Below are 12,710 nucleotides of genomic sequence, written 5' to 3'. Positions count from 1 at the left end.
ACACAGCCACTAGGACATACGTGGTTGTCTGAGAACACAGCCACACTGAATATAATGACAGAGACCTTTACTATTACGCTGTAATATTTCTGCATAGTGTTATTGTGGTTCAGAGACAATAACTCCCAGTCTCATGGCGTCTCTTAATAGTGCAAGCTTAAAAAAAATAGCAAAAGTTTTCCAACAACGGAGTTAAAAATAGTTCTTAAAGGGAAGCTATCATCAGAAAATTGCTTATTGTTTAAATCAGGTTTTTGTCTTGAAAGTATTTTTTTTAACTCTTTTCCAATTTTCACACTGGCCACTGGGGCTTTTTGTACCGTAACTTCCTGTTGCTTTAGAAAATCCACATGTACATTAGCAGCAATGAGTAGACTCAGACCCTCTATTTTGTATTGAAGCATCTAATAAACATGTGCTTAGGTTACTGTGAAGGGAAAAGGACCAGGGTCAATTTCAACATCGCCTAATGTGAATGTTGGATCCTGTGTTATCAGCTTTGTATAGAGGTGTTATCAGTCATTTAGAAAGAATAAAAGAATCGCCAGCTCACCAAGAGAGCCCGAACAGGGGGGTAATCAAATTAGGTCTCTTTATGATTAAGAATGCACGCAGTGTTTGCAGCGTGTTGATCATTAAATGTTTTCATTCAACACTCCAATATGGAATTGAAAAATGTCAAATAAAGTGATCCTATTTACCTGGATTCAGCTGGACTAACACAAATTCTTTCCTCCATTATCAGTCACTGTAAAGTTTCCTCTGCTGATAAGGAGCTTGCTGAAAAATTTTCCTAAAAGGACATGAAATATGATTATAAAAAAGCCCCAGTGGCCAGTGTGAAAATTGCAAGATTACTAATTTTATTTTTAGTAAAGATATGAAAAAAAGACATTGCCATTTTTTTAAATGCTTGTAAGACAAACAAGTGATTATACAATAGGTCTCTAATGATAGCTTCCTTTTTAATTATTTTGCAAATAAAACATTATGGAGCTTGTCTAACAAGTTTTAAAAAAGTTTGTAGCCTGTAACCATGGAGATGCATTGATCTGCATAAGATCAGCAAACACAAAGTGTAGACATGACCTATTACAATGTTTCTTATAGGGGTTGTACACTACTTTTATTTAGTGTAAAAATGGGTCCATTGTGGTTCTAAAACAAAAGTATTCACCTACCTGATTACTGATACATCGCCATATTGTGACTGGTGTCCCGCTGAACTGGAGAGTTGTGATAGTTATGTTCTGTCCAAGACAGAAGAAAAGCTAGGAAATTGTGTTCTTGTGGCTGCAGCCAATTAGTGGCTACAAATTGGCTGCGGCTTTCACCCGATTCTCCCCTGCCTTAAAGGGGTTTTCCCACTAACAAAATTTGATTTTAATCAATAGATCTTGGAATAATAATAAGTTCAACAATTGGATGTGTTTAAATAAAATGTTCCTGCGCTGAGATAATCTTATAAATGTGTCCCTGCTGTGTAATGGCTGCGTCTGACCATGCAGGAACATGGTCTGATCATACCACATCTCCTGGGCATGGGAGGAAGCAAAAGAGTATACAGACATAGCAGGAGATCACAAATGATTCTTTATTTGAAGTAAAACATTGTTTAAAAACAGGAAGTGAAATGTTTTACTGACAAAAAGAATCAGCTGTGATCCCCTGCTGTAATGTCTGTATACTCTTTTGCCTCTTCCCCTGTCCAGGAGATGTGGTATGATCAGACCATGTTCCTGTACGGTCAGACACAGCCATTACACAGTACACAGCAGGGGCACATGTATAAGATTATCTCAGCACAGGAACATTTTATTTAAACACATTCAAATGTGGAAATTATTATTATTCCAAGATCTATTGATTAAAATGAACTTGTGTTTGTGGGATAAACCCCTTAAGAAGAAGGCAAGAGATCGGTTGGGAAACAGGGAGCAACATGGAGAAGTGGTGGGGTTTCATAGGTATTTTTAAACTTTTAAGACCACCAACATCCTCATTTAATTTTTAATTGCAAATGGAAATTAATTCAAAATTGTGGTTGCAAAGGTTTATCTAAAAGTATATATCACATACCGTAAGTACTCTCCTAGACGAATATAAAAATGTTGAAACTCATAAATAATGGTGTTATTCTAGGTTAATATTTTTTGTAGCGCAGTAGTATGCCATATAGTAGCCTAGGAGTAGAAATAGTTTTGATCAGTATATCCATTTTGTAATCCGTTAAGTGCTCTCTTTTATAAGGATGGGTCTACTCTTGAGCCTTTAAATCTTGTTAAGAAACTCATCACGTCGTTAATATTTTCTTCCCCAGGTGAAATGCTGTAAATACTGGCCAGATGACACAGAGATATATAAAGATATTAAAGTGACACTTATTGAAACAGAGTTACTTGCTGAATATGTAATACGAACTTTTGCAGTAGAAAAGGTAAGTCCTTGAGAATCTTCAATTTGACATTAATAGATAATATTTGAGAGAATAAAAGGTAGTGGTGCTGGTAGGTGTACCTATTATTAGGCCTGCTGGAAATATGACAACTACCACAAGCTGTCGATTAAAGGACTGGAAGAATAAATAGGAGATATTTGTGTTGTGCTAATGGAAAAGGCTAAAGGATCACGTAGAGAGGTAACTGTTAAATAAAAATAATTTATTGAATAAATTTAAAACATAGGTTAAAATATATATAAAAAGTCACAAATGAGAGAGTGGGTGTCTTTGGTGGTAGGTTGGTTCCAAGTTGCCTACATGGTAAATCAGAATAAGGGGTCTAAGATTGAGATAGGGCAGTGGTCATTGCCTAGCGGAAAGAAGAGAAAACAAGATAACTGGTAGTGGAAATAAGCGAGGAAGAAAACTCTCTAGTAGAAGACTGGATGTAAGGTACCTGGTGCGTTCATGAGGAGACAATAACCGTGTGGCGCCGGCTGGTCCATTTGGAAGACCCAGTTCTGCCCAACCTCTTCCTGGCTTCAGTATTGCCACATAATCTTCTTTTCTCATGATGCCATCTATTTTGTGAAGTGCACCAGTCCCTCCTGCAGCAAAACAGCCCCATAACATGATGCTGCCACCCCCGTGTTTCACATTTGGGATGGTGTTTTTAGGCTTCCAAGCTTCTCCCTTTTTCCTCCAAACGTAACGTTCGTCATTATGCCCAAAAAGTTACATTTTTGTTTCATCAGACCACAGAACGTGTCCCCAAAAATTAAGGTCTTTGTTCCTGTGTGCATTTACAAACATTAATCTGGCTTTTTTATGTTTCTTTTGGAGTAATGGCTTCTTCCTGGCAGAGTGGCCTTTCAGCCCATGTTGATACAGTACTCTTTTCACTGTGGATATTGACACAATCTTACCAGCTTCCACCATCATCTTCACAAGGTCTTTTGCTTTTGTCCTTGGGTTGATACACACATGTCGAAACAAAGCACTTTCGTCTCTGGGACACAGAACCTGTCTCCTTCCTGAGCGGTATGATGGCTGGACATTCCCATCTTGTTTGTACTTGCATATAATTGTTTGTACCAATGAATGAGGCACCTTCAGGTATCTTGAATTGTACCCAAGGATGAGCCAGACTTGTGAAAGTCCACAATTCTCTTCCTGATATCTTGGCTGATTTCTTTAGACTTTCTCATGATTCTACACAAAGAAGCAGTGTGTTTCAGGTGTGCATTAAAATACATCCACAGTTGTGTCTCTAATTAACTCAGATTTTGCCAAAAAAACATCAACCAAAAAAAATCAGAAGCTTCCAAACACATGACATCATCCTGTGGGCAGTCCAGAATTGTTTAAAGGCATAGTAAACTTAGTGTATGTAAACTTTTGGCTTTGCAGTAAGTAATAAAAATGCCTTAAAACATTCTCTCTCTCATTATGGCAAATATTAAAAATTATGGTAATCCTAATTGATATAAAACGGGAAAGGTTTATTCTGATTTCATGTTAGATATTGAGAAAAACATGCATATGTGTCTTCTTATATAGTGTATGTAAACTTCTGGTTTCAAATTTATTTTAACCTATCTTTTACATTTATTCAATAAATTATTTTTATTTAACAGTTACCTCTCTACCTGATCCTTTACCCTATCCAAATATCTTCTATTTATTCTTCTAATAGACAATATTTGTTTTACTCAATATGTTGGCTAAGTTTTCTGGCTTAACTGAATACCAGTAGGCAGCATTAAAGGGGTTGCCAAGCTCCTTAGTTCCTGTTCGTTCCAGACTGTATTCACAAACTCCTTTTCTTTTATTTGGCTTTATGGCTTTTTTCATATAATTAAAAGGGTTATCCAGTACTTTGGTTATTTTTTCCTATGGGGCTAAAAACTTACATGCAGGTAGTTGCTCATCACCTGCCTGATCTGCACGGCAATAATATCTCCCGGCTTAGGCAGTGACTTTATTTCACCTCATATGGACAGAGCAGTGCCTTCTCTTCTGGTCTGCTCTGTCAACAGGGCATCACTGCTGACGTCATGCCAATTGATAGTCAGCTCCCCACGGTTAGACATCAGCAACGACACCCCGTTGACAGAAGAGAAGAAGTTGCTCTGTCGACGTGCTATCAACGGAAGCAGGAGAATCGTCTGTAGAGATCATCGCCAGGTAGAACAGGCAGGTACTTAGCAACTACCTGCCCCTAAGTTCTTTTCTTATAGGAAAAAATACTAAAAGTCCTGGACGACCCCTTTAACTACGTTTGCAGCATGTTGGTTTTTTTTAAGATTCTACCGAATATCTTTTCAGGAGTCCATCCAAAACACCAATGAACATGGATGTAACGTGGAAAATTATAGAACATTTCCATACAATGAACTATTGTCATTGCCTAAGACTAGTTCATAAATCATTTCTGTGTCGGCCCCAAGAGTTCTCCAACGCTATCGTCTTTTATCGCTTGACAACCCAACATTTCTATCTCAGTTCACATGACATATAGTATTAAATTGTTCATTTCTTTTCACCAGAACATTCTTTTACTCCATATAATAATATAATAAAAGGAGCGTCGTGTTTTCCTGACCACCCTGTTTTCCACATATTCTTAGTTAACTTTTTGTTTGTGAACTGAAACTCAAAGTTCTTTCCCAGTCCTGTGAAGTTTGCAAATTGCACTAAATAGCATATGTTTGCATTGATGAGGAAAGTGTGAAGACCTCCAGTTGGAGATGTTTCTTATTAAATCTTGTATAGACTCGATTCATCTGCTGAACAGATGGAGTTCCATTCAATCCCATTAGAAATGGTAGCGCTGTATTAGAATATCATGTTTGTTGAGATTTATGAAGACTTTCTAGAATATTATCTTTCTGGCAAACTATAAGACACCGCAAGAAGTGGGGTGAATTCAGTTCATATCAAAATCTTTGAACTTTTTTCTTCTTTGCGATTTGTGTAGTATCTTTGTTACTTTTCTAATATTAAATTGGTTTCAACCTACGGAAAATAGAACATAGAAAATAATTGAAGGCTGCAATATAAAGTATACATATCCTGCCTATAATAATAAAAAAGACTGTTTTTGTAGTGGCTCCATTATAACACAGGAATTGTATGGTGATTATTATTTGGTAAGAACCATTACTGTTTAGCACAATAGAGATTATTTACAATGTTTTTATGTGTTTTCTTTAGCTTTTATGAAGATAATTAATATCACCTTGCAAATATATTTAGATCAATTTACAACATATTTTTTCATTTCATGTGGATTCATTGTCATACGATGGATTTTTTTTTAACAGACTGATCAACATGCATAAATCCATATTCATTTTTATTCTTTCATTATTTACAGAGGGGTGTACATGAAATTCGAGAAATCCGCCAGTTCCACTTTACAGGCTGGCCTGATCATGGTGTGCCGTACCATGCAACAGGACTTTTAGGCTTTGTCCGACAAGTCAAATCAAAGAGCCCAGCCAGCTCAGGCCCACTGGTTGTGCACTGCAGGTAAACGAAGAATGAAATTCTAAATGATGTGCAGCCACTTTTATTATGACTCTAAATGCTACTATATTTTACACATCTATTTTTACATAGGATTTTACTGTGTCAAGTTGAATAATCGTAGACTATTATAATAATGATAATATTTCATTATAAAGGGAATAAAGACAGACAATATAACATTTTAATGGGGGTCTAAAGGGTAATGTTTCTACTTGTGGAGAGTGACATGTCTGACATGCTAGTGTACGGAGACTTATATGCCATGCAATGTTGGGAAATTAAATATGCAATTTGTCTCGTTAGAGAGGAAGAGGACTTGAACTCCATTGCCACTTATTGGAAGTCGCAATCTTAAAAGTTAATATCAACACTTTAATGATCCTTCCCACATGACTTGGGATAAAAGCCAAACCAGAATCTCAATTTGCAGCACGTGTTTCAGGGTTTTGCCCCTCCTCAGTGCAGAGCATAAGATCTGATTTGGCTGTATGAGAGGCCTCTGACTGGGCCTAGGGCTTACGTTTCTCCTTGTGGAGAGTGAGGGTATGTGCCGGTCCGGATTTGCTACTCGTTTGACGCTGCATCAAACCCGCAGCGGCCAGATGTTACAGCATAGTGGATTGGATTTGTAGAAATCCCATATCCACTATGCATCTCTGTGCAACCTTGGATCACCCGCGGAAACTGACATGTGGTGTGTCTTTCCAGACTGCAGCATGTCAATTTCTCCAGCAGGTTCGCATTCGGGCTTTCCCCATAGATCTAACCTCTATGAAAGAGTCCGCAGGCCCGAACGCATCGTGGGCACATGCCCTAACATATTACCCTGATAGACCCCAGTCAGAGGTCTCTCATCCAGCCAAATCAAATCTCCTGCTATGTACAAAGGAGGGGAAACACCCCGAAAGACGTGTCTGCAAATTGAGATTCTGTTTTGGCTTTTATCCTAAGTCATGTGACAAGGCTTGTTAAGTGGTCGATATTGACTTTTAGAATTGCTACTTCCAGTAGGCACTAGAGTTCTAGTCCTCTTCCTCTCTGATGGGGCAATTTGAATAACAATTTAATGGAAATGCTGAATGAAAAAAGACAGTAACTTAAAGATGTATTGCATATTCAGCTTATTTATTGAATAATAAAACTTTAGCATTTTTTTGCACACTAATTCTTTGCAGTTTTTTTAGAAATTTCTGTTAGTGGTCAATGAATGGATTTCTTCCTCAGAAGATGAGTGTGTATCTGGGTCATGAGATGATCACAGAAGGGCACTCAGTTATTATACCATTATAAAGCTCTCTCTAGTTTTCCACCTTTGTGTCTTTTACATGAGCTGAACACATTTTCATCCTATTGAAGTAAATGACAGCAATCAGACATCTTGAAAAACATGGACAAATTTCATAGATGCAGCCATGCTTTCTTTAACCCTGGGTAAAGATTCAGTGTTCTCTCCTAGTGCTGTATTTAGATAGTCCTCAGCACCCAAGGGAGGCACATGCCATGGTTGCCCTCCCTAATATGCTTTACCCAAATAAATTAGAAAAGGCTTTTCACTATTTTAAAACTGAAAAACCCTTTTAATGGACATGAATACATTTACAACATATCAGAAAATGCGATGTTATTATGCCATATTGATCAGTTAAAAATAACACTGCTTGCAGACCACCCTGGGTTTCAGTACTATAGAAAAGCATGCATTGATTGCATGATGGTCTAATTTATAAATTCCCAGGGGCAGGATCAAATAATGAAGTTGGTGAATTTACAATGTACATAAAAGCAATACACTCAGATATAGCGATTTTTATGAAACAAGTATAGGGACTTTTAAAACATTTTCCCTGCAAGGCTTTTACATTTCATTACATAAACCATGTACGATACTTGTCTGGTATGGATTACAATATTTTGTATTTCCTTGTCCCTTTTCTTTTGCATGTTGCTTGTCAATGTTGACAAAATTGAAAGCATTTTCATAAAATGTTCCCTGGAATAGCAAAATATATTATACAGTCATCAACAATGTTCTGTTATTCTTCCCAAGGCAAGGTGTCTTCTACATAGGAAATGTTTATGAAAGGCTTCTTTTAAAGGGTATCTGTCTTTGTGTATACATAGCCATTATATGACTGTTATCCTGCATTTCTCACAAGTTTTCCCCTCTGTAAGCGCTATCTCTAAATTTTCAATTAAGTCTAAGCTGGTGAGGGGAGACTAACTGTTATAATGCTCTTCTATATGCAGCAAGGCGCACAGAGATATATTCCTGCTCTTCATTCCTTACATTGCATACAGAGAAAAACAGCAGTAGAATGGAAGAAGTTATATAGCAGTACTAATTAGTGTAGATGTGAATTCAGCTCTTTCGGGAGGTAAAAGACTTGTTTGAAAGCTCAGCACAATCTTTCTGGGTCTCCCTCTGCTTGTTTTTTCACTCTGCTCCTGAAGAATATAGGAGATCCTTGGCACTCCAAATACTGTAACAAATATTTATTCTCACTCTGTTCTTCACTCCTCCTCCTCCCCTTTACCTCTCCCTATGATATAATAGGAGGTGTATCCTGACACCTCATGGGCTAACAGTTTGCCCTGTCTTGAGCAAGGTGGAGTGAGCAGTTTTGAGTCAATGACAAGTTCTGATGGTAGGGGGAGGGAAAAAAAGTGTCTCATAGGTGGGTCAGATATATTGCAAAATTTCTTATAATAGCATGTACTATTGATTTATGCAAAATTCGTTGAAAGTACAGCTCCCATTTAATTAACAGGGAAAATTCTGAGCTCTTCTCACACTGTTGGTGAATTCCCTCATTATGTGTGACAGATATCGGATTACCTTTATTTTCTTATTGGTGGTCTAGTTAGTTTTCTCTTTTGGAAACCAGGACTTCATAAGTGGACTCTCTGATATAGGTTGTGGCACATCACAGGCCATAGTGGAAGAATAAGCTGGAACCCAGAACCCAACTAGTATTAACTGCAAGGTTAAAGTAGAGAAAAGGTGATAGTGCAAACAAAAAGTGTTTAACAGCTTAAAGGGGTTTTCCCACGAACAAATTATGTTTTAATTAATACATCTTGTAATAATAATAAGTTCCCCAATTGGATGTGTTAAATAAAAATGTTCCTGTGCTGAGATAATCTTAAAAATGTGTAATGGCTGTTTCTCACTGTGCAGGAACATGGTCTGATCATACCACATCTCCTGGGCAGGGGAGGAAGCAAAAGAGTATACAGACAGGACAGCAGGGGATCACAGCTGATTCTTTCTGTGAGGTAAAACATGTTTTTAAACAGGGAAAGAAATGTTTTACCTCACAAAAATAATCAGCTGTGATCCCCTGCTGTAATGTCTGTATACTCTTTTACGTCCTTCCCTGTCCAGGAGCTGTGGTATGATCAGACCATGTTCCTGCGCGGTGAGACAAATCCATTACACAGTACACAGCAGGGGCACATTTATAAGATTATCTCAGCACAGGAACAGCCCCTTTAATTTCTGCTATTGTGTTTAAGTGTGAACAATTTCTCATATTAGGGTGATGTCATACGCTGCATTTGGCTGCAAGAAAATCTAAACACAACCTCCACAATTGTCAGTCCACACCAGCCCATTAGGGAATATATTGATTTGAAAAATTTTTGCATTTTTTCTTTCAGCGCTGGAGCTGGTCGAACGGGTTGCTTTATTGTCATAGACATCATGCTGGACATGGCTGAAAGGGAAGGAGTTGTAGATATTTACAACTGTGTGAGGGAACTTCGCTCTCGTAGAGTGAACATGGTACAAACGGAGGTATGTATACTGTGTATATGTATACATATATAGTGTGTGGTGAGAATATACAGTGAAGGAAATAATTATTTGATCCCTTGCTGTTTTGTAAGTTTGCCCACTGACAAAGACATCAACAGTCTATAATTTTAAGGGTCGGTTAATTTTAACATTGAGAGATAGAATATCCCCAAAAAATCAGGAAAATCACATTGTATAAATTAGATAAATTTATTTGCATTTTGCAGTGAGAAATAAGTATTTAATCCCCTATAAACCATTATGAGTTCTGGCTCCTACGGACCAGTTAGACGCTCCTAATCAACTCGTTACCTGCATTAAAGATAGCTGTCTTACATAGTCACCTGTATGAAAGACTCCTGTCCACAGACTCAATTAATCAGTCAGACTCTAACCTCTACAACATGGGCAAGACCAAAGAGCTTTCTAAGGATGTCAGGGACAAGATCATAGACCTGCACAAAGCTGGAATGGGCTACAAAACCATAAGTAAGGTGCTGGGTGAGAAGGAGACAACTGTTGGTGCAATAGTAAGAAAATGAAAGAAATACGAAATGACTGTCAATCAACATCGATCTGGGGCACCATGCAAAATCTCACCTCGTGGGGTATCCTTGATCATGAGGAAGGTGAGAGATTAGCCTAAAACTACACGGGGGGGAACTTGTTAATGATCTCAAGGCAGCTGGGACCACAGTCACCAAGAAAACCATTGGTAACACATTACACCTTATAGGTTTAAAATCCTGCAGTGCCCGCAAGGTCCCCCTGCTCAAGAAGGCACATGTGCAGGCCCGTCTGAAGTTTGCCAATGAACCCTGGATAATTCTGTGAGTTATTGGGAGAAGATGCTGTGGTCAAATGAGACAAAAATTGAGCTCTTTGGCATTAACTCAACTCGCCGTGTTTGGAAGAAGAGAAATGTTGCCTATGACCCAAAGAACACCGTCCCCACTGTCAAGCATGGAGGTGGAAACATCAATGGGAGAATGGATGGAGCCATGTACCGTAAAATCCTGAGTGACAACCTCCTTCCCTCCGCCAGGCCATTAAAAATGGGTCGTGGCTGGGTCTTCCAGCAAGACAATGACCCAAAACATACAGTCAAGGCAACAAAGGAGTGGTTCAAAAAGAAGCACATTAAGGTCATGGAGTGGCCTAGCCAGCCTCCAGACCTTAATCCCATAGAAAACTTATGGAGGGAGTTGAAGCTCCGATTTGCCAAGCAACAGCCTCAAAATCGGAATGATTTAGAGATGATCTGCAGAGAGGAGTGGACCAAAATTCCTCCTGACATGTGCACAACCCTCATCATCAACTACAAAAAAACGTCTGACTACCTTTATTCTTAAGAAAATAACCAATTTTAGAAAAATATAATGGCGAAAGAAAAAAATCCCTACTTTTGATCCATTATAATTTTCGATTTCTGAATGTTAGACTAATTATTCCTAATAGATAAGCAGTGAATTTCTATATAATATTTGTTTTTCTATTTTCAGGAACAGTATGTGTTCATTCATGATGCCATATTAGAAGCCTGTTTATGTGGAGACACATCAATCTCTGCATCTCAGGTCCGATCAGTATACTATGAAATGAATAAAGTGGACCCTCAAACAAACTCCAGTCAGATTAAAGAGGAATTTAGAGTAAGTGTAAATGAACCTAGTTTTCTTTAATAGGACTTCATCCTGTAGTGTTGGTACACCGTTTTTTGTCTTAAGGCCTCCTTAAATATTAGACTAATGTTGAATGAACCCACCCATATTGACAAGTTCTTCCTACATTCTAATGTGTATGGGGGGCCCGGAAAACTGATCGTCCGGGAATGTGTAGCTCTGGTATGTCCGAATTCAGACTGCTGATCACTTTGTACTTGTGGAGATCAGCCATTGCCAGGAAAGTCTGGTGAAGGCTCTCACGTAGAGAACAAAGGAACTGAATGAGCGCTCCTGTGTGAGGGAAAGTTGGCTGAGAAGGCTGTAGGCCCAAATGATAGGCTGAAGCTTCGTTCAGCCGACAGCCATCTAATGTGTATGGCAGGCTTAAGTCTGCTTGTCAGTCTACTTTGTATATAGAGCTGGCTCTCAGCGTCTGTGTATCTTTGGGAAATCCAAGTGGGACACCTTTCTACTGCACTCTTCAGTTATCAATAATAATATATGTTTATCTAAATTACCATATGACCCAAAAGCCCATATACCCTTAATATCTGCTTAGATTTCCTAACTTTTTTCATTGTTAACAATACAGGATACATACCATTTAGGGCAGGTTTAGACCAAGTTTAAGCCTTTGTTTCTGAATTCGTTGAGAGCTTCTGTCAGTGCCCCCGAAAAAATGGGATTCAAATGTGCCAGTAATATAGTCTTATACTTCAGTTAGAAAAAGTATGTAATTTCGGACTGTCTGACCTAGGTGACCGTCTTATCAGCCAGACACAATTTTTTCTTTAGGAGGGGTTCAGACTGAAACCCCCAACAGAGTCAGGAATGTGGGCACAAAAGTAATCTGAGCCTAGCATTATTAGTCAAATGATTATCATGTGTCATCAGAAAATGACCTATTGTTTAAAACATTTTCTTTGTGTTAAATGAATTTAAAAAATATAGCAATATTTTTATTTCCATATCACAATCTGTATTAAAAATTTAAATGAGAAGTCTTGTAATTTTCATACTGGTCACTTTGGTTTTTCTAGACTTCTTGTTTTTTTTTTCAGGACATCCATATGTACATTAACATCAATAGGCTGAATCAAACCCAATCTTTTGTATTAAAGCATCTAATGAGCATTTTGAATGGAGGGAGAGCAGGGTCAGCTGTGACATCACCTATTGTGAATGGTGGATCCTGCATTATCAGCTGTGTATAGATGTGTTACCTGTTATAATAATTGTGCCTCTGATGATAATAAGACTGCTGAAAACTGTTCCT

The 12,710-nt window shown here is 38.1% G+C and overlaps 1 protein-coding gene across 5 annotated transcripts in view; it reads left to right on the top strand.

Annotated features, from left to right (window-relative positions):
- Window positions 1-12,710, top strand: part of PTPRM (protein tyrosine phosphatase receptor type M) — an 810,930-nt gene that overhangs the window by 764,842 nt on the left and 33,378 nt on the right. For all 5 annotated transcript variants that reach the window (XM_073679060.1, XM_073679055.1, XM_073679056.1 and 2 more), the window contains 4 exons: window positions 2,321-2,437; window positions 5,820-5,974; window positions 9,635-9,770; window positions 11,273-11,422. In XM_073679060.1, the coding sequence (XP_073535161.1) occupies window positions 2,321-2,437; window positions 5,820-5,974; window positions 9,635-9,770; window positions 11,273-11,422 (558 nt within the window). The remainder of the gene's footprint in view (window positions 1-2,320; window positions 2,438-5,819; window positions 5,975-9,634; window positions 9,771-11,272; window positions 11,423-12,710) is intronic.

Source organism: Phyllobates terribilis, unplaced genomic scaffold, assembly GCF_046119375.1.
Source record: "Phyllobates terribilis strain yellow unplaced genomic scaffold, ASM4611937v1 Scaffold_4__5_contigs__length_816908805, whole genome shotgun sequence".
Taxonomy (NCBI): Eukaryota; Metazoa; Chordata; class Amphibia; order Anura; family Dendrobatidae; genus Phyllobates; species Phyllobates terribilis.
The sequence above is the reverse complement of the archived record's forward strand: the minus strand, read 5'-3'. Positions and strand labels throughout refer to the sequence as shown.